Source organism: Mesoplodon mirus, assembly GCF_964341445.2.
Source record: "Mesoplodon mirus genome assembly, chromosome: 2".
Taxonomy (NCBI): domain Eukaryota; kingdom Metazoa; phylum Chordata; class Mammalia; order Artiodactyla; family Ziphiidae; genus Mesoplodon; species Mesoplodon mirus.
This window is the reverse complement of record NC_138977.1, coordinates 171,545,274-171,567,135: the sequence shown is the minus strand read 5'-3', so window position 1 is coordinate 171,567,135 and position 21,862 is coordinate 171,545,274. Positions and strand designations below refer to the sequence as shown.

Below are 21,862 nucleotides of genomic sequence, written 5' to 3'. Positions count from 1 at the left end.
CTAGGACTGTCAAGCAAATCCTCATTACCTCTTCCAAGAACTACTGAAAAAGGCAAATGGTGGCAGCCTTGGTTTAGTGTCATTCATACATTTGAATTCCTATTGTGCCTCCTACTAAACGAAATGCCTGCAATTATTTACTTAAATCCTCTGCACCCTAGTTCCCTTATTTACTCATTCATCCCACAATATTTTTGAGGGACTATGTGTGGCAGGCACGATTCTAGGCACTGGTTTTATAGTGGGAAATAGGATGTGTCAGTTCACTGCCTTCATGGAGCTAATATGGGAAGAGAGATGATAAACATGAAAACCAAGGTAATCTCAGGAATTGATGAGTATTATGAAGGCAGTAAACCTATGGTAATATAATGGAAACTGAATGCAGGTAGAGGAGATACTTTGCTTCATTGATGAGGTGACATTTGAGACCCTAAAACCGGAGGAGGCTCTGGTCATGAGAGGGTCTGGAGAGGTCCAAGGAAGAGGTAACAGCAACTGCAAAGGTTCTAAGGAGAAAAGTTGCATAGTTTATTCACGGTACAGAAGAAGACCATTGTGATCATCAGAAAAATGGGTTTCTGTGGGGATTAAAAAGTTGATTCATGCAAAGTACTTAGTAAATGAAATGTCATGAGTATGCATATATGACAAGTATTAACTCAGTTGATACTCCCAACCACCTTCTGAGGCAGATGTACTATTTTCCCCATACAATGGCTGAGAAAACTGAGGCACAGAGAAGTGAAACAACTTTCCGTATTGACAGAACTGGGACTCCAACTCCAGAGCCTGCTGTCTTCATCGCTTTATCAGACTGAGCTCTGATATTGATTGAGGAAGCCCTTTTAGGCATATAATTGTAGCTCTTTTTCGTTATATAAATCGCAAGTCTTAAAATTGTTAAGAAACAGGGGAAAGCATTAGGTCTGGCCCTCTGGCTTCAGAAAGCTAGGGCTTACGTCCCCATTTCACAGCTGAGACAACGTGGTGTGAAAAGATTGTAATGATTTGTGCAGAATCATGCAACTGAGAAGTTGGAATAAAACCCAAAAGCCCCTTAGTCCAGTGGTACAGATATACTTATTGAATAAGTGCATGAGACAGTCACATCAGTGGACGAAGCGTTAATGGAAAAATTCAAGGAGGAAGCGAAGGGCAGTTTCATGGGACTGGCACATGGTAGGGTCCATTGGACCAGATACTGTCTAAGGATATGTTCATCATACGTTAAACATTGTAAGTAACATAGCCCATTTTTATAATAATAATAACCTATTAGTATGATAATATAGCTTATTTTATATGTGAGGAAACTGAGATCTAGATAAGGGAACCAATTTGCTTAAAATCAGTGAGCTATTAAAAAAATCAGAAAGAGAAGCTTGACTCCTAGTCCAGTACTTTCCAACACTGAAATTCTGTGGTTTGGTATCAGTCAGGGTCCAGGCAGAAAACACAAAGCCCACTTAAATGGGGCAATGGAGGGGATTTTAATGAAGGGACTATTTGCAAAGATGTGGGCAGGGTTTCTGGATCCAGTGAGACTGCTGAAGCACCCAGTGCTAGCAAGAGTGAGCATTAACATTTTTAGACCAATGGTTACTGGAAGATGAAAAAAGCCATAGCTATCACTCTAACTATCAGAGAGGCTTTGCAAGAGGACTCTGGCCTTTGGAAGAGGAATGCAGCTAATATCAATCCAATCCCCAGCAAAGAGGGAGCCCAGTGGGAAGCCAGAGGACAGGGAGTTCTGATAAAGTTATTCATAGAGGCAGCCTCCCAGACCCACAGCAGAATGTAGAAGGATTGAAGGTGGCTCAACAGGCCACATGAAGATGTTTTCCAGATATTCCACATCTTTAAAGCCAGGGCTGGGGACCTACCAAATCAGTGGCAATTCTCAGAGTGAGTCACACTGCTCTTCTGGTAAGATTTGTTCCCAATTTTATGACATCTTGGAGGCTGAAAACTGGCTTATAGGTGTATGTTGATATTGAGTAGATAATTGTAGAATTAATGAATCTAACTAGCTATTTCATGAATGGCTTGAAAAACTAAAAATAGAACTACCATATGATCCACAAATTCCACTCCTGGGTGTATATCCGAAGTAAATTAAAACTCTAATTCAAAAAGATATATGCACCCCGGTGTTCACAGCAGCACTATTTACAATAACCAAGACACGGAAGCAACCTCAGTGTCTATCAACAGAGGAATGGATAAAGAAAATGTAATATATATGTGTGTAATATATAATATAATATAATATATATGTAATACATATTGTAATATAATACATATGTAATGTTATATAGATACATATATGTATATAAAGGAATATTATTCAGCCATCAAAAAAAGAATGAAATTTTGCCATCTGCAACACAAGGATGGACTTGGAGGATATTATGCTTAGTGAAATAAGTCAGACAGAGAAAGAAAAACACTGTATGTTTTCACTTATATGTGGAATCTAAACATTAAAACAAATGAACAAATACAACAAAACAGAAGCAGACACAGATATAGAGAACAAACTAGTAGTTACCAGTGGGGAGAGGGGTAGGGCATGATAGGGGAAAGGGATTAAAAGATACAAACTCTAGGTTTAAAATAAATAATATACAAAGATGTAATGTACAACACAGGAAATATAGCCAATATTTTATAATAACTTATATGGAATATGATCTATAAAAATATCAAGTCACTCTATAGTACACCTGAAACTAAAATGATATTGTAGCTCAACTGTACTTCAGTTAAAAAAAAGAAAGGAAAAGAAACCTTTAGATACTGTACTCTACATGAGCACAGATACTTTTTCTTTGAAAAATAAATGATGTCAAGTCTGTAGTTGTACCTCCTCATTGGATAATTCCAACTCATTCACTTTATCTCTCTGTGCCCCAGTTACATTTTTCTAAAGTAATCATTTCCCTGTTTATTCAAAGGACATTATGGTGATAAAAAGGTTACTAGGTAACAGTCAGGAACTAATGCAAAAGATAAAATATTGAACACTTGACTATATGTGTATTTATATGCATGTTTGCATTTAAATTTACTTCATAATAACTTCTACCCAATACAATCTCAGTGCCCACATTCAATCAAAAGAATTGATTCACTAAATTAAAACTTCATCCAGGGGTTTTTGTTGTTGGTTTGAGCAGACATAGGAGGGCAAATGTGACAAGGTTATTGTGAGGCCAGACTACTCATAACTCATAAGCCACCATCAGCTTTTGCCTTGTGTAATTGCAAAACATAATTTCCTAACTTGACTTCAGATCTTTGATAACAAATACAGCATAACATTTCAGTGTGTTTTGTTTTTCCTGGTAGCGTATTGATCGTGGAAAGTTTTAGATGCCTTTTTTTGGCAGACAAACCATCAGCATTTGACTGTTGGAGAATTTGTTTTCAAAAAGTGACGAACTGACAACATCCTGCCAATTAAAAATACAACAGTAACCTCCAGGAAATTAGAAAAGAAGTTTAACCTTCTGACAATTAATCAATCTCATGCTAACTCCTTGGTGACTTTGCTAAAAACTGACCTGGGCATGTAGTGAGGAAAATCTTTGGAGGAACAGAAGCATAAGCGGTGAAGGTTTATAAACATAATTTGCAAGTAGAAAGCATGGTCCCTCAATTTCATCATATGTATGAGTTCCAGAAATGCTATTTTCAAATTCTCAGATGTTTTTATTTCATTAACAAGCATCTAGCACTTACTCTGTGGTTGGTACAGTTCTAAGAGTTTTGCATAGTTTAACTCATTATATCCTCAAATTACTCCTTTAAGATGGACACTTCACTAGTTCAATTTTACAGACTAGGAAACTGAGGGATGAGAGGTTAATTAACTCACTTGAATCACATCATCAGTAAAGGGCGTGGTGGAAGAGAGAGGGGTTGACTCCAGAAATGGAGCTCCAGTGTCTTTGTACTTTACCAGATCTCTAGTTATGTTCATTGTTTTGGTCAGTTTTAGGGAAAAAAACAAAAACAAAAACAAAAAACGAAGACAGTCTTTTTTTCCAATTATCTACTCTACATAGGACACCCTCATGCAGCCCATATTGTCCAAAAAGATGTGGTAACCCCTTAAATGAGTTGTTTCCCCTCTCTGGACCTCAATCTCACCATCTACAAATGAGAAGCACAGATTATGTCTCAAGTCTCCTTCCATATCTTGCACTGCGGGAGCCAGTGAGATGACATTTCTTACTTCTACCTGTGACAAATGGTGGATGTCTCAAAGCTAGCACAAAATTTCCTCCTTTCGTGGCACTTCATTACCCATGAGAAGCAGGAAGTGGGAAAAGTTAGAGACTCCATTTAACCCAGATTTAATATTAATTGGCACCATAGTTTACTTATAGTAATTAGAATGTTTGTCCCTTCCTTTTGCATGGTCTTTTACAAGTCTTAGAATTCTTCCTCTTGAGTGTCTCATTTCATCCTCACATTTCATTCACATTCTCCTGGGAGAATGAAAGATCCTAGGGGTTAAAGTTTCCATTTAACAGACTAAAAAATGGAGAGATTAAGTGGCTTGTCCAAAGTTACATAGGTATTTAGTGACAAATAGAAATGTATGCATTCTTTTTTCTTTCATTTTTATTTTTATTATATTATTTATTTATTTTTGGCTGCATTGGGTCTTCGATGTTGCACGCGGGCTTTCTCTAGTTGCAGCGAGCGGGGGCTACTCTTTGTTGCAGTGTGCGGGCTTCTCATTGCTGTGGCTTCTCTTGTTGCAGAGCACAGGCTCTAGGCGCACGGGCTTCAGTAGTTGTGACACGCAGGCTCAGTAGTTGTGACTCGTGGGCTCTAGAGCACAGGCTCAGTAGTCGTGGTGCAGGGGCTTAGTTGCTCTGCAGATGTGGGACCTTCCCAGACCAGGGATCGAACCCGTGTCCCCTGTATTGTCAGGCAGATTCTTAACCACTGCGCCACCAGGGAAGTCCCTGCATTCTTTTTTCTGGTCCATAATTTATCAACTGGGAGTCTTCATTAAATCATGGATGAGTCTTAGTACAGGAAAGCTGGAGGTGGGAGTCCCAGGGCAGATGTTTCCTGTTGTCAAGTTTAGTAAATTTCATTTTGATGTGGCAGCCATTTATCGAGCACTAACTATTTGAAAAGTAATAGTGCCAGGAACAGGGGAATACTCTAAATCCCTGTCTGAAGGCTGACATTATATGGAAATAAACAAATGCGTATAAAAATCATTCAGATGCAATGAATACAATTAAAATGCTGTGAGAGGCAATACTAGGGAGGTGTTAGAGTCAAGAAGTTAAGAGTGATAACACTGGGACCAGCTTATTTGGTTAAAATCTTGGTTCCATGACTGACTTGCTATAGAAATCTTAAGTAAGTTGCTTACCCTTTCTGAGTTTCATATTCCCATCTTCAAGGTGGAGGTAATAATAGTAAATATTACACATTTGATCAAAAGATTAAATGAGCACGTGAAGTGTTTACAACAGTGACTGGCTAGTTAAGTGGTCAAAATAAATGCTGGCTGCTAATACTGTTACTCTGCCACTACTTGTGATGATCATGATGGCTACACACACAGAGATGAGACTGAATCTCCCCCAGGTGCATTTCACAAAGAGGTAGTATTTCAGCAGGGCTCTTTGGAGAAGAACTATTTCACTGGAGGGAGAAAAAGCAAGAGGAAAATTCTAGTATTGAAAAGATCAAGGGTAAGATAGTCAGAGGAATGAGAAACAGGGAAGAGAGGCAGCCAGAAAAGGTGAGCTGGGACCAGAGTTTGAAGTTCCTTACCGCCAACACAAGGCTGGACTTCACTCTGCAGTAAAGGGAGGAAATGTTGATTCAGCCAAGTTTTTTATTTATTTATTTTTAAATTTCAGCTTGATTGAGTTATAATTGAACATCTAAAATTGCAAGATATTTAAAGTGTACATCATAGTGATTTGATATTCATATATGTTGTGAGAGGAGTCCCCCCATTTAATTAATCAGCACATCCATCACCTTACCCATTTATCTTCTTTTTGGTGAGAATAAGTTTTACTTTCTCAGAAAATTTCAGTTATACAATACAGTGTTATCAACCATAATCAACATGTTTTACATTAGATCCTCAGACCTTATTCATCTTATAGCTGAAAGTTTGTACCTTTTTACCAACCTCTCCCTATTTCCCCCACCCCCAGACCCTGGCAACCACCTTTCTCCTGTTTCTATGAGTTTGACTTTTTCAAATATTCCATATATTAGTGGTACCACGCAGTGTTTTTCTCTGTCTGGCTCATTTCACTCAGCATAATGCCCTCAGAGTCCATCCATCTTGTCACAAGTGGCAGGATTTCCTTTTTTCTCATGGCCGAAGAATATTTCATTGAATATATATATATATATATATATATATATATATATATATATATATATATATATATATATATATATACCACGTCTTCTTTATCCATTCATCCATTGATGGACCCTTAAGCTGTTTACATGTGTTGGCTATTGTGAATAGTGCTGCATTGAACATGGGAGTGCTAATATCTCTTTGAGATCCTGTTTTCATTTCCTTTGGATATACACCCAGAAGTGGGATTGTTAGATCATGATGGGGCATGATTCTTTGCCTGGAAAAGGTTGTAAGATGGCTAAAGCCAGCCAATAGTCAAAGGAGGTAGATACAAATCCAACTTTAGAAGGGTTGCTGGTGAACTTGAAATCAGAGAAAAGAGTAGCAAAGGATCAAAAGTAACATTTGAAGACAAGACAGGGACAAGTCCTCAAAACTGTCACCAAGAGCTAGTTGGGTATTAGTTTCTGAATCAAGGAGCCAACCAAACCTTGGAGTGAGAAAATGACACAAAAATAAATCAGAAAACAAGTAAATTGTTGAGTGAAGAGAGAAAAGAAAACAGGAAGATCAGTTGGGAAACTGCTTAAAAATCATATGCAAGAAATAATATAAACAGCTAACTCTTACAGGGCACCACACTATTCTAAGCCTGAACAAGTATTGTAAGTATGTCCTACAAACCTATGAGGAAAGCACAATTATAATCCCCACTTAGACGAGAGAACTAAACAAAGAAATTAAATCACTAACCCAAGATCTCACAATTACCGAGTGTCAAAGCAAGGATTTGACCTTGGACAGAGTGATGCCAGAGCTTAAGGTCCTCACCACTAGACCTACAGGAGAGGAAAAAGGCCTACATATAAAGTAACAGTGGTAGGAGGGAAAGGATGGATTTGAAACACATGGTGAAAGTGTAACTGGAAACACTGGGAAACAATTGGTGGTATTAAGTGAAAAATAGCAAAAGGAAAACACAATTCTGCCAAAAGAATAATGGTGACAGTAAGCAAGATAAGAAACAGAGAAGGTCATGAAAGTGGGTTAAGGAAAGATGATGATAGGTTTATTTTAGACATATTGGCTTAAAGTGTCTGAAGAACGCAAGCCATGCTTGAATAAAGCTTTATTGTTGCTTGATGTATTTTTGTCAAGTTACTTATATGATGAAATATTTTGCTTCCCACTTGATTTTTCCACTATTTTCCTTACTGTTAATTTGGAACAGAAGAGATAGAGTGATGACTACTTATAAGAAGCTACATAAAAGTTTAGATAAACAAAAATCTTCTCTTTTTGTCTTTTTTAATGAATGATTTCATGATCTGTCCGTCCCTCACGCAGTTTCTAATAGGAGTCATAAATACCTATTTTCCGTTTGCATTGACCTAGAAGTAATATTTGGGCTAAACATGAGTCCAGGCAATGTTGGCTTCTGCTGGTTTCCTTTAAGACACTAAATGGGAGCCTAACACTTCAAGCGGACTCAATTTTACACTCCACCAGGTCTATAAAATATAGACCATTGTTATGTTATCTGCTTAGATTGAAAGGTTAAAGCTTAACTTTCTTAGTTTCAAATTGCCTTCTTGCCAGGGGATATAGAACAGCAAGTGTGATGGGCAAAGTTTGTTTTACAGAAACACTGACCTCTCTTTGCTTGCAAGCTTTCAGAAAAACAAAAAACAAAAAAAACCAGAAAAACAAGTTCTGGAGATGTGCTGACAGGGGAAACCTTATTCACCTCTTTGCAAAACACTCTCATTTAAGACTTTGGGTAGAACAACAGTTCCAACTATTACCTTGTAGTGTTCTCTGAACATTGTAAGCAGAAGGATTTAAGTTGACAATGCAGGCTTTGTTCAGAGAATAGAGAATTGTCCCAGATATTAGATCATAAGGTATGTGGGAGGAAATGACAGGCAATAAAGCTAGGTTATTGCCTCGAATTTCATTCCAAAAAAATGGTCCTTATTCTAGTGTCAACACCAAACAGAAGAGTATAAAAGGTTCTAAAGGGAGCTGTGGTTTCCAGTGGATCCCATGAACAATAATTGGTCAGCGTTGAGTCTGTGCAAAAAGAAAAAACTGAGTGCAATTTTTAGGGCAAGGGCTTTGACAACTGATGGAATTACCCTTTTTCAACTGCCTTGTACCTCGATTTAGCCATCTAAAATGGGCAAAATAATACTCACCCTGAAGGACTTTTAAATAATTAAATGATAATAATATTTTAAACACTACGTGCCAGACTCTATTTTTACACGATTTTAACACATTATTTCATTTCAACCTCTTGACAGTTCTTTGTCGAGTCCTATTTTTATGCCCCTTTCATGGGAAGAAACTGAGGCATAGACTGACTAAGCACCGTGCCCAAGGTCATACAGTTAACAAGAGTCAGAAAAGAGATTCACACTCAAGAAGTGTAGTATCAGAACCCTCACTCCTGAAGGTTCTAGAACAAGGCCTCACTAGGAAGTATGCAATAACTATTTGTAATCATAATTGTGGTCCTTTATTGATCAATACTATATCAATATATTGATCAGTTGATAGATTGATACACTATATCAATATTGTATGTCAGTAAGTAATTGAAGCAATCTCTCAAAACAATTTTATGGAATTGAAACAAATTTTATCCTTAGTTAGAAATTTTTAAATGGAAGCTTGGAGAGGTCAAACACATTTTCCAGCGTCAGAATTGAGAAACAGACCCAGCAAAAAACAAAAATCTAGAGCTACTGAATAATTTTCTAGAATGAGGGGTTCCAGGCACCATTCTGCTTTATCATGTGAAGGGTGACACCAGATGTTTCTGTAATTAATACTAATACTAATACAAGTAATAACAGTAACACTGTGATTGAGTGTTTACTATGTGCCGGGTACAAGTACCTTATTTAATCACTCTATGCTACAATACTGGGTACAATTTTATGCTCATTTCTATGGCATTGAACATATGGCAGCACTCAGGCATGGAATGTTTTACTAACTTATCCTAGTCACACAATAAATGTCCAGCTGACATTTGGACTACACAGTCTAACTTTCTCTGAACTAAGAAACTACCTTAAACCTAGGAGAAACATAACAAAACCTAGATCACTGCTCAGTTTTCCTAGTACTCTGTTTTAAACATGGCCATGATGGATAAATGTTTTGTGGCAGAATATTGCTGCCATCACTGATGTTAGCTTGAAAACATTTCCCTAATATATCACCCAAAATTTATTATCTCTAAACTTACGCAAATTGTTTTTAACTCCCAGGATAACGAATCCCATTTATATACCCTCTACCAAAGCAACATACAACACAGTAACATCTTATGAATCAGGCATTATATTTTGCATAAATAAAATTTCCAAATGTTTATTCCTTTACAGTAGATGTTATAAATGTAACATTTTAAATTAAGAATCTTTTAGAAACGTATCACCTGCATGCTACCTTCTGAAACGGCATAAAATGAAGACAGCTTTTTTCCTAACTATTAAAGATCAGAATTTGGTCCCTGATTCTTTTATTGTTATTATTATTTGCTGTAATATGCTCAAGCTCCTTTTCAACTTTATGTCCCTTCTTTTGTTCTCAGGTAATCAGCTGTCACTTCTACACTTTACAGTCAGTAAACTTGGGTTTAAGTCCTGACTCTATAGCTTCTTATTTTTATGTCCTTCATGAGTTACAACATTCCTTCCAACAGTGATTTCCTCATCTATAAAAACAGGGTGACGTTACCTGTACACAGAGTAATCATGATGTTTAGCTATAGTAACGAAAGGGAAAATAACTTTGCTTACTACAAAGAGCCAGCCATCAAATGTCAGGTATTATTATGTGACTCAGGGGCTCCTTCTAGTTGGTGGTCCTCCTTCAGCATCCCCACCTGCTCCTGTGGTGGGGTCAGAAGCTTATTAAAATATGAATGCAGTGAGGATGAGGATGCTTATTGATTGTGACAGGACATTGCAACAGGCATTTGGCAAAGTGCTGCACTAGGAATCAAGGTCCAGTTCTGCCACTGATGTGCCCAATAGGTTTTGCTTTACAACCACTAAATTTAAGACTCTGTATTTAAATGTGCATTTATAAAGTTAAGGGGCTGGATTAAAGGCCACTTTCAATTCTAACTCTATCTTCTACTTAAAGCCCTTTTGCTACTAACTTTCTGATTCTTGGTTGGGCGTGCATTTGTAGATAAGTAGGGCATCATCCTCCCTCCTTTGCTATGGGAGATAGAACAGCAGAATGGTCAATTACAAAAACCCTGGAACCAGTCTTTCCAGAGTTCATACCTTGGCTTTTCTTCTTTGTGACCATGGGCGAGTTATTTAATCTCTCTGTGCCAGTGTCTTCATCTATAGACCAGAATATAGCATCCAGAGTATGCTGATGGGGAGTTTATGAGTTAATGTATGTAAATGTATTTGTTCTTGCATAGAACAAATGCCATAAAAAGTGGTTTGTTATTATTATTAGATTTTTAGGACAAACAGGAGAAAGTCTACCAAGTTTCAAGAGAAACTCTTGTTAGGGCATTTTTAATTTAGTGAAATATTATGGGCTTTCTTCGTCTCTCTCCATGTTTCATTATGTTTAAAATTTTCTCTTTGATCATAGTCCGTATCAGTTGTTGACTTTCCTGACTAAAATATCCATTTTTTGTTCTGCCTTTAAGTGAAGTTCAATCACATTTCTTATTCCTTCTCCCCCAACCTCAGCATTTCTATTGTAGATTTTCTCTCTGTGTATAATGACTGGCAACATAATTTTTATTTCCCCCATTTACCAAAAAGCCAGTTAGACCCTACCACCTATGAAATAATAGCTCCTATCATAAGGGGCTATTCATGAATGGTTGCAGTAATAATATGGTTAATGCTAATAGGAAGTATTCCAATAAGGCGATTATATTTTAAAACCTCAGCTTATGTGAAGAGTTACTTATGTTTATAAATAAGGTAGAGACAGTCCATTCATAAGTGTTGTGAGAAATAGCTCCATCAATTTTCCTTTGAGCAGTTACATTTTATAAGTGATTGAATTCAATCACGAAATTGCAAAGCAGTTCAAGTTCTCCTGGAATGGAAACTGCAGTGTCATTGCCAACAACCACCTCTAACAGAAGACATTCAAAATAGCTGGCCATTTTCAAAGTACTTTTCATTTTCCATTTGATATATGAATAATAAATAGGATAAAGTACGAATTATAAAGGGCTTTTGGGGGCCTAATGTACTTTCAGGTCCAGAGTTGAGGAAACACATGTCTGACTAACAAAAACTTGTGGGTACTCATTGTTCACAGTGTTCTGGGAAGTGCTAGGACTCCCGCAGTACTTCAGATAGGTGTATGGCTTTCCGTTCATGTGCTGTGCGTGATCAGCTTGGAGTTAATCACTCATATACTCTTCTTGTGCACCCGAAAATAGCTCTTGACAGGAAGAGTCAAGAGGGCTCCCAGGGCTTCACATTCCTGAGACCAAGCTTTTAAAGTTGGCAAAATGTAAAAATTTTCCTCAGGTTCTGGCTCAGGTTTGAACTCTCCACCCAGAGAAGCCAAATGATAAAACAAAAAGACAAGTTGGTGTCAGATCCGACCTCCCCTGCTATCACCTGTGTAGCTGTGTAAACTTGAGCAAATTCCTTAACTCTTGAAAAATCAGTTTCCTCAGATGATTCTCATTCCAACCCCTTTGAGCATTGGGAAGGGTGGGACTAAGGAATGGAGTGCTCAAGGTATATGGCATCTTACCGATGCCTTTACAGGAGAAAGAAAGGAAAGAAAGAATTTACATAGGTGTCATGAACAATAGCTTTGGAAATTTCTCCCAGCAGTATCTTTGTCTCAATGTATCAGACTTGAATATTAAACAGGAAATAGCATCTCCTCCTTATTCTGGAAGTTCTTAGGAGTAGTTTCCAAAGCTATAGTCAAGAATCTTCCAGCATCTTTTAGTGGAAAGTCAACATGTGGAGCAAAATTAGTCAAAGCCTCTTCCAAATTCTGTCACTGGACTAAACTTCTAAATATTTAATAATATGTGTCATTAGATGTAATCATCCTGTCTGATATTATTGCCATACATGTCAAGTCACTATGAAACCAATCTAATAAAGGGTAAACATTGGGAGTAAAGACTCAGAGGGTATTTTTATAAATGAGATAAAGCAATATAAGTCAAGCCAGCTGAATTTCTGCTAGACAAATCAATTTCAGCTCAAATAGAATTTTAAAGTTATAGTTTTTATGAATTTTTACAATGAAAATGGATACATTTTTTGTTTGTTTGTTTGCGGTACGCGGGCCTCTCACTGTTGTGGCCTCTCCCTTTGCAGAGCACAGGCTCCGGAAACGCAGGCCCAGCGGCCATGGCTCACGGGCCCAGCCGCTCCGCGGCATGTGGGATCCTCCCGGACTGGGGCACGAACCCGTGTCCCCTGCATCGGCAGGTGGACTCTCAACCACTGTGCCACCAGGGAAGCCCATGGATACATTTTTTAAAGAAGAGTTATGCTGTACTGAGAAATGGACCTCCTGTAGATAGACCCACTATGATTGGGATGCTTCAAGTAGTAATGAATTGATTTCACATTTTTTTAATTGAGCATTTTTAGTCTGCCAAACCAGATGCTGTTGGGCTGGGCTATCCAGTAGTCTGGCAGGTCCCAGGTAGAAGAATGTGGCAACAGTCTTACAATGTTCCCTGCTACGATAAGGCAAGGGCTCATCTCTGAACCAGCTTCTTGGAAGGAGTGACATTATTCTTCATAAACAGTTTTACTTTAACATTACAATCCTTGTTTACAAATGTGTGTCTTAGGAAGGCAGGCCTCACACTCATATTTGTTTGTAAAGCAAGATGTTCTGGGGGATATGATTTGACCTCGGATAGAGTCAAATTTGCATAATTATGAATTGGGCTGCAATAGGCTTCCACTGTATTTTAAGAGAAGTTGTGAGACATGAGAAAAAGAGGCCTATTATTAAAACTCATACTGTTGATCCCAGGGGATTTGAATTCCAATTTCTAGCCCAAATGTGTCATGGCCTGAGGGGACTGTTAACTCAGACATAGGACATCCTTGGCCCTGAGAGACTGAAATCTAAGTAACAAAGAACAAAAAGAGACAGTCTGGGAAGCTCAAGGTTGTCTGGGTTTGGGAATTTGTCATCTGATTAAAAATAAATCTGTTAGAAGATACATGAATACTGCATACTAGTTGTATGCAGTTTGCCTCAGCATGCAAAAGCAGCATTGGAATTAGCAATCCTATTCCAATAGCAAGATGCTTACGTAGTTGCACCTTGGCAGAAGGCTGGAGATGATTCAAGAGACCAGAGTGCCATCTGGTTCTGACTTTAATCCACTATGGAGAACAGTATGGAGGTTCCCTTGTATATATGTACCACATCTTCTTTATCCATTCCTCTGTTGATAGACATTTAGGTTGCTTCCATGTCTTGGCTATTGTAAATAGTGCTGCAGTGAACACTGGGGTGCAAGTATCTTTTCAGATTATGGTTTTCTCTGGATATATGCCCAGTAGTGGGATTGCTGTGTCATATGGTAGTTCTACTTTTAGTTTATTAAGGAACCTCCATACTGTTCTCCATAGTGGCTGTATGAATTTACATTCCCACCAACAGTTTAGGACAGTTGCCTTTTCTCCACACCCTCTCCAGCATTTATTGTTTGTGGACTTTTTATAATGGCCATTCTGACTGGTGTGCGGTGATACCTCATTGTAGTTTAAGAATCTAATTTTTTTTAAATGATACAAATGAATTTATTTACAAAACAGAAACAGACTTACAGATGTCTAAAACAAACTTATGGTTACCAAAGGGGAAACGTGGTGGGGAGGGATAAATCAGAAGCTTAGAATGAACATACACACACTACTATATATAAGATAGATAACCAACAAGGACATACTGTATAGCACAGGGAACTCTACTCAGTATTCTATGATAACCTATAAGAGAAAATAATCTAAAAAAGAATGAATATATGTATATGTATAACTGAATCATTTTGCTGTACACCTGAAACTAACACAACATTGTAGATCAACTATACTCCAGTAAAATTAAAATTTTTTTTATTTTTATTTTATTTTATTTTTTTGCGGTACGCCGGCCTCTTACTGTTGTGGCCTCTCTCGTTGCGGAGGACAGGCTCCGGACGCGCAGGCTCAGCAGCCATGGCTCACGGGCCCAGCCGCTCCGCGGCATGTGGGATCTTCCCGGACCGGGGCACGAACCCGCGTCCCCTGCATTGGCAGGCGGACTCTCAACCACTGCGCCACCAGGGAAACCCAAAATTAAAATTTTTAAAAATTAAAATAAAATTAAAAGTTGGACTTTAGGGTGCTAGAGACAGATATCTGCTTCATTACTAACTAGTCATCCGAACTTGAACAATTTACTTAGACTCTCTCTCCAAGCCTCAGTCTTCTCATCTATAAAATAAGGATGATAGGCTGCTATAAAGATTAAATGATATGATTGGCTAGACTACCCAGTGCTCACTGGGCTCACTGTGAATAGCAAGACCTGCTTTTACTGGAGTTGTATGTCTTTTGAATATAGGTGCATATATTAGTCAGCTCAGGCTGCCATGACAAAATGCCACAGACTGGGTGGTTTAAACAACAGAAATTTATTTCTCACAGTTCTGGAGGCTGGAAGTCTAAAATCAAGATGCCAGCTGGGTTGGTTTCTCCTGAGGCCTCCCTCCCTGGTTTGCAGGTGGCTGCCTTCTCACTGTGTCCTCACATGGTCTTTCCTCTGTGCCTGTGTATCCCTGGTGTCTCTCTCTCTCTTCTTATAAAGACACCATTTGTATTACATTAGGGTCCCACCCTTATGACTTCATTGAACTTTAATTATCTTCTTAAAGGTCACATCTCCAAATCCAGTCATATTGGAGGTTACGCCTTCAACATACAAATTTTAGGGGGGCATAATTCAACTCATAACAAGGCCAGAAGTCAGACTGCAATAGATTAAAAAGAGAACAGGAGGTAGGAAATGGACCCAGTGGATATAGTCAACTTTTCTGAGACATTTGACAGTGCAGGAGAGGAGAGAAAAATATTATTTTTATCATTGTTATTTCTGTCAGTATTGAGAGAGAGTTTGGCAAAGTAGAAAAAACATAAGCTTCGGCATCAAAGACTTGGGTATAAATTCTACCTCTGTCTTTTCTCCTGTGTGACACCTGGTCACTCATTTCTTCATCACTGTGAGATTCAGATTCTCCATATGTAAAAAAATGGATAATTCTACCTCATTGCGGAGTTATTGTGAGGATTAGAATTATATTAATAGAGCACCTAGCCCATCTCTTGGCATATAACAAACTTAATAAATGTGAAGCACTCTATTAAAAACCCCCAGAGTGCATGCTTTTAAGTGGTGGCTGAGTCACACTCTGAAGTTCCCAGTCCTATGAGGAATCGTGCTGTGCTCTCCACAGAGCTTGCCTCCCAAATCAGCATCTTGATTGGGTTAGGTGATGTTGTTTTTATAACTTATCATATGCTGGTGATTGGGGATGATTTCAGGTGTGTTTTTAGAGCTTGTCAGCCTTCTAGAAATAGAAACAGCCCTTTGGCAGGTAGGAGTCATTAAGATGTAAAGTATCAGTCAGCTAGGAAAACAAGAGTCTGCAGGCAGACTCTTCAAGTGTGGTGCTTTGAATATTGCACGCGATGCTCATCCTATCACACATGCTTAGCTCAATTACACTGACCCTTTGGCCCCAGTTCTTTTGTCTCAGTCTCAACATCTGCAAGTCTGAGCCAGCTGGAGGAAGAAACCTTGTTGGTAGTGTGGTTTTGACTGCTCTGTCATTACAAAGGCTGAGAAGTTAATGTGCTATTTTGTTTCTTTCCAGTGGAAAGGTCATTAGGTTTAGAGGAGGTTATGCTATGATTGAAAGATTGCTCAGGAAATCTGATTAAAATTTCCTCTACTTTGGCCCATGCTGTGTTTCTCAGAACAATGCATAGAGAATACTGTGATTCCAAAGAAAGCATTCAAGGTCCACCAACTGTCCACAAACCCCAGTTTGAGAAATAATTTTCTAGAGGGCAGCTAAGGTTCAAGGGGCTCCAAAGGGATTGAGACTTCAGCGGCAACATCATTTGTTAATTGATTCACTTATTCATCCATCCTCCGAATAATTTTTGAGAAACTCTGGGGTATTAGACTCTATGTTAGGTCCAGAGGATATACAGATCTGTTAAGACATTGCTCCTGTCCTCATGGCACTCACAATGAAGAAGACAGACATGAACAGATCATAAACGTAATTAGTGTTTTACATGCTATATGAGAGGTAGGTAAGATGTGAGAACTCTGACCAGGGACCCATCAGTTCTGCATGATGGAATAATTGGAAAGGCTTCAGAAAGAAGTCAGTAACATTTAAATGGGATTATAAAAGATATATGTATTTCAATTGGAGGAAAAAGGAAAGAGGAATATTTTAAGTTAAGGAAATTATACTGTAAATGATTCAAAAGATGCTTTCATCAAGACATTTTCAAGAAAGCAGAGTCTTTCCATCTGTTATTGTCTATTTATATTAGGCCTATTCTGTGGCATGTATTTCTGCATTGACAACTGCAATAACTTCAACACAGTCCAATGCACTGGATCAACAGAAATCTTATGGAGGACCATCTTCCTACATCCTCTCAAGCTCAGGACCCAGAGTAGAATCAAACCATCCAATCCAAAGAACAAAAAAGAAAATTGAAAAAAACTCATTTTAGCTTTTTAAATTTTCCCCATAAAACCCAGCCTGAGGTCAGTTTGTTAATGCCTAGCTGCCTTTTCTCAGCTACTTTTAGCCCTGTGCAAATTCTTTAGGTACACACTGCACTTAGTTCCTCATCAATCTTATCCTTGTCAGCTCAGACTTTATTCATGGCCTGCCCATCTTTTCATAGCCTTTTATTATTCTTATCCCCCCATCACTATTCTGCAGCTTTTTCATATCATTGTTCCGAAATAAACTATTATAATATGAAAAGTACAAAACAAATATTTGCTTTTATCTCCTCTTCCTCACTTTCACAAACACAACCTTTCCAAGTATTTATTTCATTGCCATTAGTGGTCTTTTGTAAACTGCGTGAGAGCAGTAATTAAGACACACCAAGATTAAGGTTCCACTGACTTTCTTTTCCCTGATAAGTGAGAGCTGTGGCCCCTCACTGCCCTCAAAGTGTCAGGGCAGTAAGTAGGCACAGATGTTAATGAGATGCAGCATCATTAATTATCAAAAATTATGTGACTTTTGTAGTAAAAAATGTCTAAATTTCCAACTAACACATGAGCCATGGAATCAAGAGTGTGTGGCCCTGAGACCAGTTGATGAGAAGATATTCTCCTGAGCCTCAGCTGTTTGAGTTGGGAATCTGTAGCTAAGAGTAAGGGATATAATGGAGAGAAGCCATGGCTTCAGTACTGGCCCTGGATATGAGGAGTTCCTTAGCTGAAGTGTGGACTGGACCATGGCGGGAAGAATCTCTTAGATCTCCATTGGGCCCCACTGCAAAGCAGCTGAAATTACTTAAGGATGCTATACTTTGAGACCTGGGCACCCAGATTCTAATATATCCCAATACCTCCCGACTTGCATTCTACAGGACCCTAGGGCACAGATGAAGATGTTAGCAGAGGTTACTTGTGGGGAAAAAGAGTTCAGTGGACAAATACATTTTGGGGTCAATGAGTTAAACAAAGTTAAACAGAATTCTTTGTTGCAAATCCTCTCAAAACGTTTATATTCCAGTGTTTTGCTCCCAAACTACATTAAACTTTACAGAATTTACCAAATTTACATGGACACAAAATTCTTTTTTTGTGTAGAGCATCTTTGAGAAATTATAGTGTAAATATAATTCACAAAGAAAAGTATAATATTTCAGCATTTATCCGTAGCTATGGATTCCCTTGGCTGCAAAGTAGGGTGTAGCCAGAAGTTCCCTGGGCTCCAGTCCATCCAGTGTGCACCTATGAAGACTGGGTTTATGCCAGTCAAACTGGCAGCTGAGTACTTTACTCATTTCAGCACCTGATCTCTCTCTTTTATTTGTAGCCCCAGGCAAAATATTTGACTTTAATGGAATCTTCAGAGTGTATTTAACAGAGTCCTATCTCACAGTTGCATGATACAAGGGTGGTACAGACTGCTATCAAACTAAAATTCCATTTTTATAACTAGTGCTTGATATATACACACATTTGAAGTGTTAAGATTTTCCATGATTTTTACACTTTTCAAACTGTACTGTAAAAATGTTCATAGTGTGGTGTCTGATGACTAGAAAGTTTGAAAAAATATTATGTAGAATTAGCTTAATACTGTATCCTCTGGGAACTGTAAAGACTGTTGTTAGCAGTGTGAGAATCCTTCCTCTGGAAAAATCAGACATGCAGTAAGCATTTCATTCCATTTTCCTATGTTGCTGTGTATACATATTGGTGAGCAGTGACCGTTCTTAAGACTTTGGTTTTCCTCCACAGACAGCGTGGAAGATGAACTGGAGATGGCCACCGTCAGGCATCGGCCTGAGGCTCTCGAGCTTCTGGAAGCCCAGAGCAAATTTACCAAGAAGGAGCTCCAGATTCTTTACAGAGGATTTAAGAATGTAAGAACTTTCTTTTTGACTTTACCTTCACACAGTTCTCAGAGGAGCAGTGAGAAACGAGAGGGAAAAAGGGAAAATATGCAGTCCTGTGAGAGCTTCATCCTATGTACACTTCTTATAGATCTTTCCTAGATATGAAAATTGTTGATATCCGTTTGGGCTTTGGTTCACTTTGGTACACCATTGCTTGTACAATCAAACAAGGATGAGTACAGAAGAAAGGTTTACTTTATTCAATTTCTAGTTGGGATTTTTTTTTTCCTTTTCGGTTATATCGACATCATTTCAATAAGCTCTAATTGTCTATAGGACTAATTGACTATAGATTGGAGCCTATCAAGGAACTCCACTCCTAGCGTTGCAGAAAAGTCATGATAAGTTTGATAATTTCTAAAAGAGCATGTTACCCATGACTCTGAACAACAGGTATCTGTAGGTAGTCCGTCCTTTCGGTTCTCTGTGATCCAGGTGCACCTCTCATGCTCCTTCCTGAGTGAATCATCATCAAGAAGAGTGACAGTCCTTGCACACCAGAGGGTGAGGGTGAGGGTGAGAAACAAGGAGTGGGCTGGGCAATCTGTCAGGCACACACTCTTAGTGATGCCTTGGTATATGCTCAGGATTAAGCTAGATACTGCAGGGTATTCGAAAGCCAGAGGAGATATGCTTCTGTCCTCAAGGAGCTAATGGTCTGAATAGGCAGAGAACACTGGCCCTTGTGAATTTATTTGAAAGTAATTCATCCTTAAAAGTATTAAATGGTCATACATTAAGTGGCATACACAGCCCAAGATGTGTTATGTTCTTACACATATGTAAACCATAGTTACATATGCTACAGGTGTCCCTTGAGATCCTAGTAAATTGCTTGAATTCCTCCTCAAATCCAGCCCCTAACAGCCTCCATTCCATGGTCTGTAGGAATCTATAGAGTCCAGAGATCTCTGCTAATTCCATCCTCTTGAAATCTGTCCACCTCAATGTTATCTCTGTCCAACCTCATGAAGATGAAAAACTCTGCCTCTTCTACAGTATCCACACAAAAATTTACTTACAGAATTTGTAATGCTAGCTGCCTTTTCAGAATATTTTTATAAGGTCCCAACATGCATATTACACACAAACTTCCACCACCTCTCTGACTCCATGGGGTTTCTCTCTACCCCATTTCTGCTCTTCACTGCTCTCCCTGCCTGGGCTACCTAAATGTTTCCTTCCATTGCTCCTCTGATACCTGGTCCTCTTCTGATGCCCAGGCATTTGTGGGGGTGGACTGGGTGGGGAGGAAGGTGATATAATGGAGATGGGTGCTTACCCCACACAGGTAGGACTCATATTACACATCAAGATGTGTCATCTATCAAGATGACACATACAAATAAACAGATCTAAAGAGAAAGGGTCTTTGAAAATTAGGCTCAAGAATTCTTAGTCATGCCTAGGCTGCAACAGAGAGAGGAAGCACTTACAATGAAACAGCACTGACCCCTGACAGCAGCAAACCACTGAACAGTGAGGATAGGGAGGGGAAGAGGTGAAAAAGACCAAGTCTTGGCTGAAAGTAAATGCTAAGAGAAGGCTCATCGTAGAATAGAATTTCAAAGGCATTCCTGTGAATATCCAAACTCCTTTGCTCTAATTCAGAGATCTTGTGATAAATTTTTTTCTTTATAACAATGGATTATGCATCAGATACAAAATGGTTGCCTAATAAAGAACTTAACCAACCTCTCAGCATCCTTGCACTGCTGCTACATTATCACTCCACTGCCTTCACTGTAGGTCTCCCAGTTTGGGGTCTGGCTGCCTTTCATGCCATTTGTTGCAAATTGGAATCATGATTACTGCCATCATTCACCTTCGGAAGCCGCATCTCCACAGCCTCTCTTCTACAAGTGGCACTTCATGAAAAATTGCCCAGGCTCTGAAGTCTTCATTCATTGCTTTGTTTGGTTTTTTTCTTTGCCTGCTTGTCCTCTTTTCTTCCTTTGCTCCACTTCCCTCTCTCTTTTTTTTTTTATACAGCAGGTTATTATTAGTCATCAATTTATACATATCAGTGTATACATGTCAATCCCAATCGCCCAATTCATCACACCACCATTCCCACCCCCTGCCGCTTTCCCCCCCTTGGTGTCCATACGTCTGTTCTCTACATCTGTGTCTCAGTTTCTGCCCTGCAAACCGGTTCATCTGTACCATTTTTCTAGATTCCACATATATGCATTAATATACGATATTTGTTTTTCTCTTTCTGACTTACTTCACTCTGTATGACAGTCTCTAGATCCATCCATGTCTCAACAAATGACCCAATTTCATTCCTTTTTATGGCTGAGTAATATTCTATTGTATCTATGTACCACATCTTCTTTATCCATTCATCTGTCAGTGGACATTTAGGTTGCTTCCATGACCTGGCTATTGTAAATAGTGCTACAATGAACATTGGGGTGCATGTGTCCCACTTCCCTCTCTTTTCCCGACCTCTTTTCTCTCCCCCTTTCCTATCCTCCTGATCCCTTCTCTGTTTCTTCATTCCTCCATTCTCTCCCTCCTCTTTTACTTCCTTTGTCTCTTCTCTGCATCAATTCTTGTCTCCTTTTTTTTTGCCTCTTCCCCTTCCTTCCTATCTTTAATTTGTCTCATCTCTCTTCATTGTCTTTCTGTCCCCCTACCCCATCCTATGAGATAAATTTCCATCAGACCTGAATGTACCCAAAGCATACTTTATATGATTCTTTAAATGAAAGGACTTCATAGTTTGCTCAGAACATATTAATCAATATCTCTGATAAAGAAAATG

General features: G+C 38.7%; 1 protein-coding gene across 4 annotated transcripts in view; it reads left to right on the top strand.

Annotated features, from left to right (window-relative positions):
* Positions 1 to 21,862, top strand: part of KCNIP4 (potassium voltage-gated channel interacting protein 4) — a gene marked incomplete at its 5' end in the record, with an annotated part of 1,187,261 nt that overhangs the window by 1,067,025 nt on the left and 98,374 nt on the right. For 2 of the 4 annotated variants that reach the window (XM_082611091.1, XM_082611090.1), the window contains one exon: positions 18,936 to 19,056. In XM_082611091.1, the coding sequence (XP_082467217.1) occupies positions 18,936 to 19,056 (121 nt within the window). Of the gene's footprint in view, positions 1 to 1,795; positions 1,930 to 18,931; positions 19,057 to 21,862 lie in introns of those variants that run through there. The other 2 variants (XM_082611093.1, XM_082611092.1) reach the window with 2 other exon arrangements.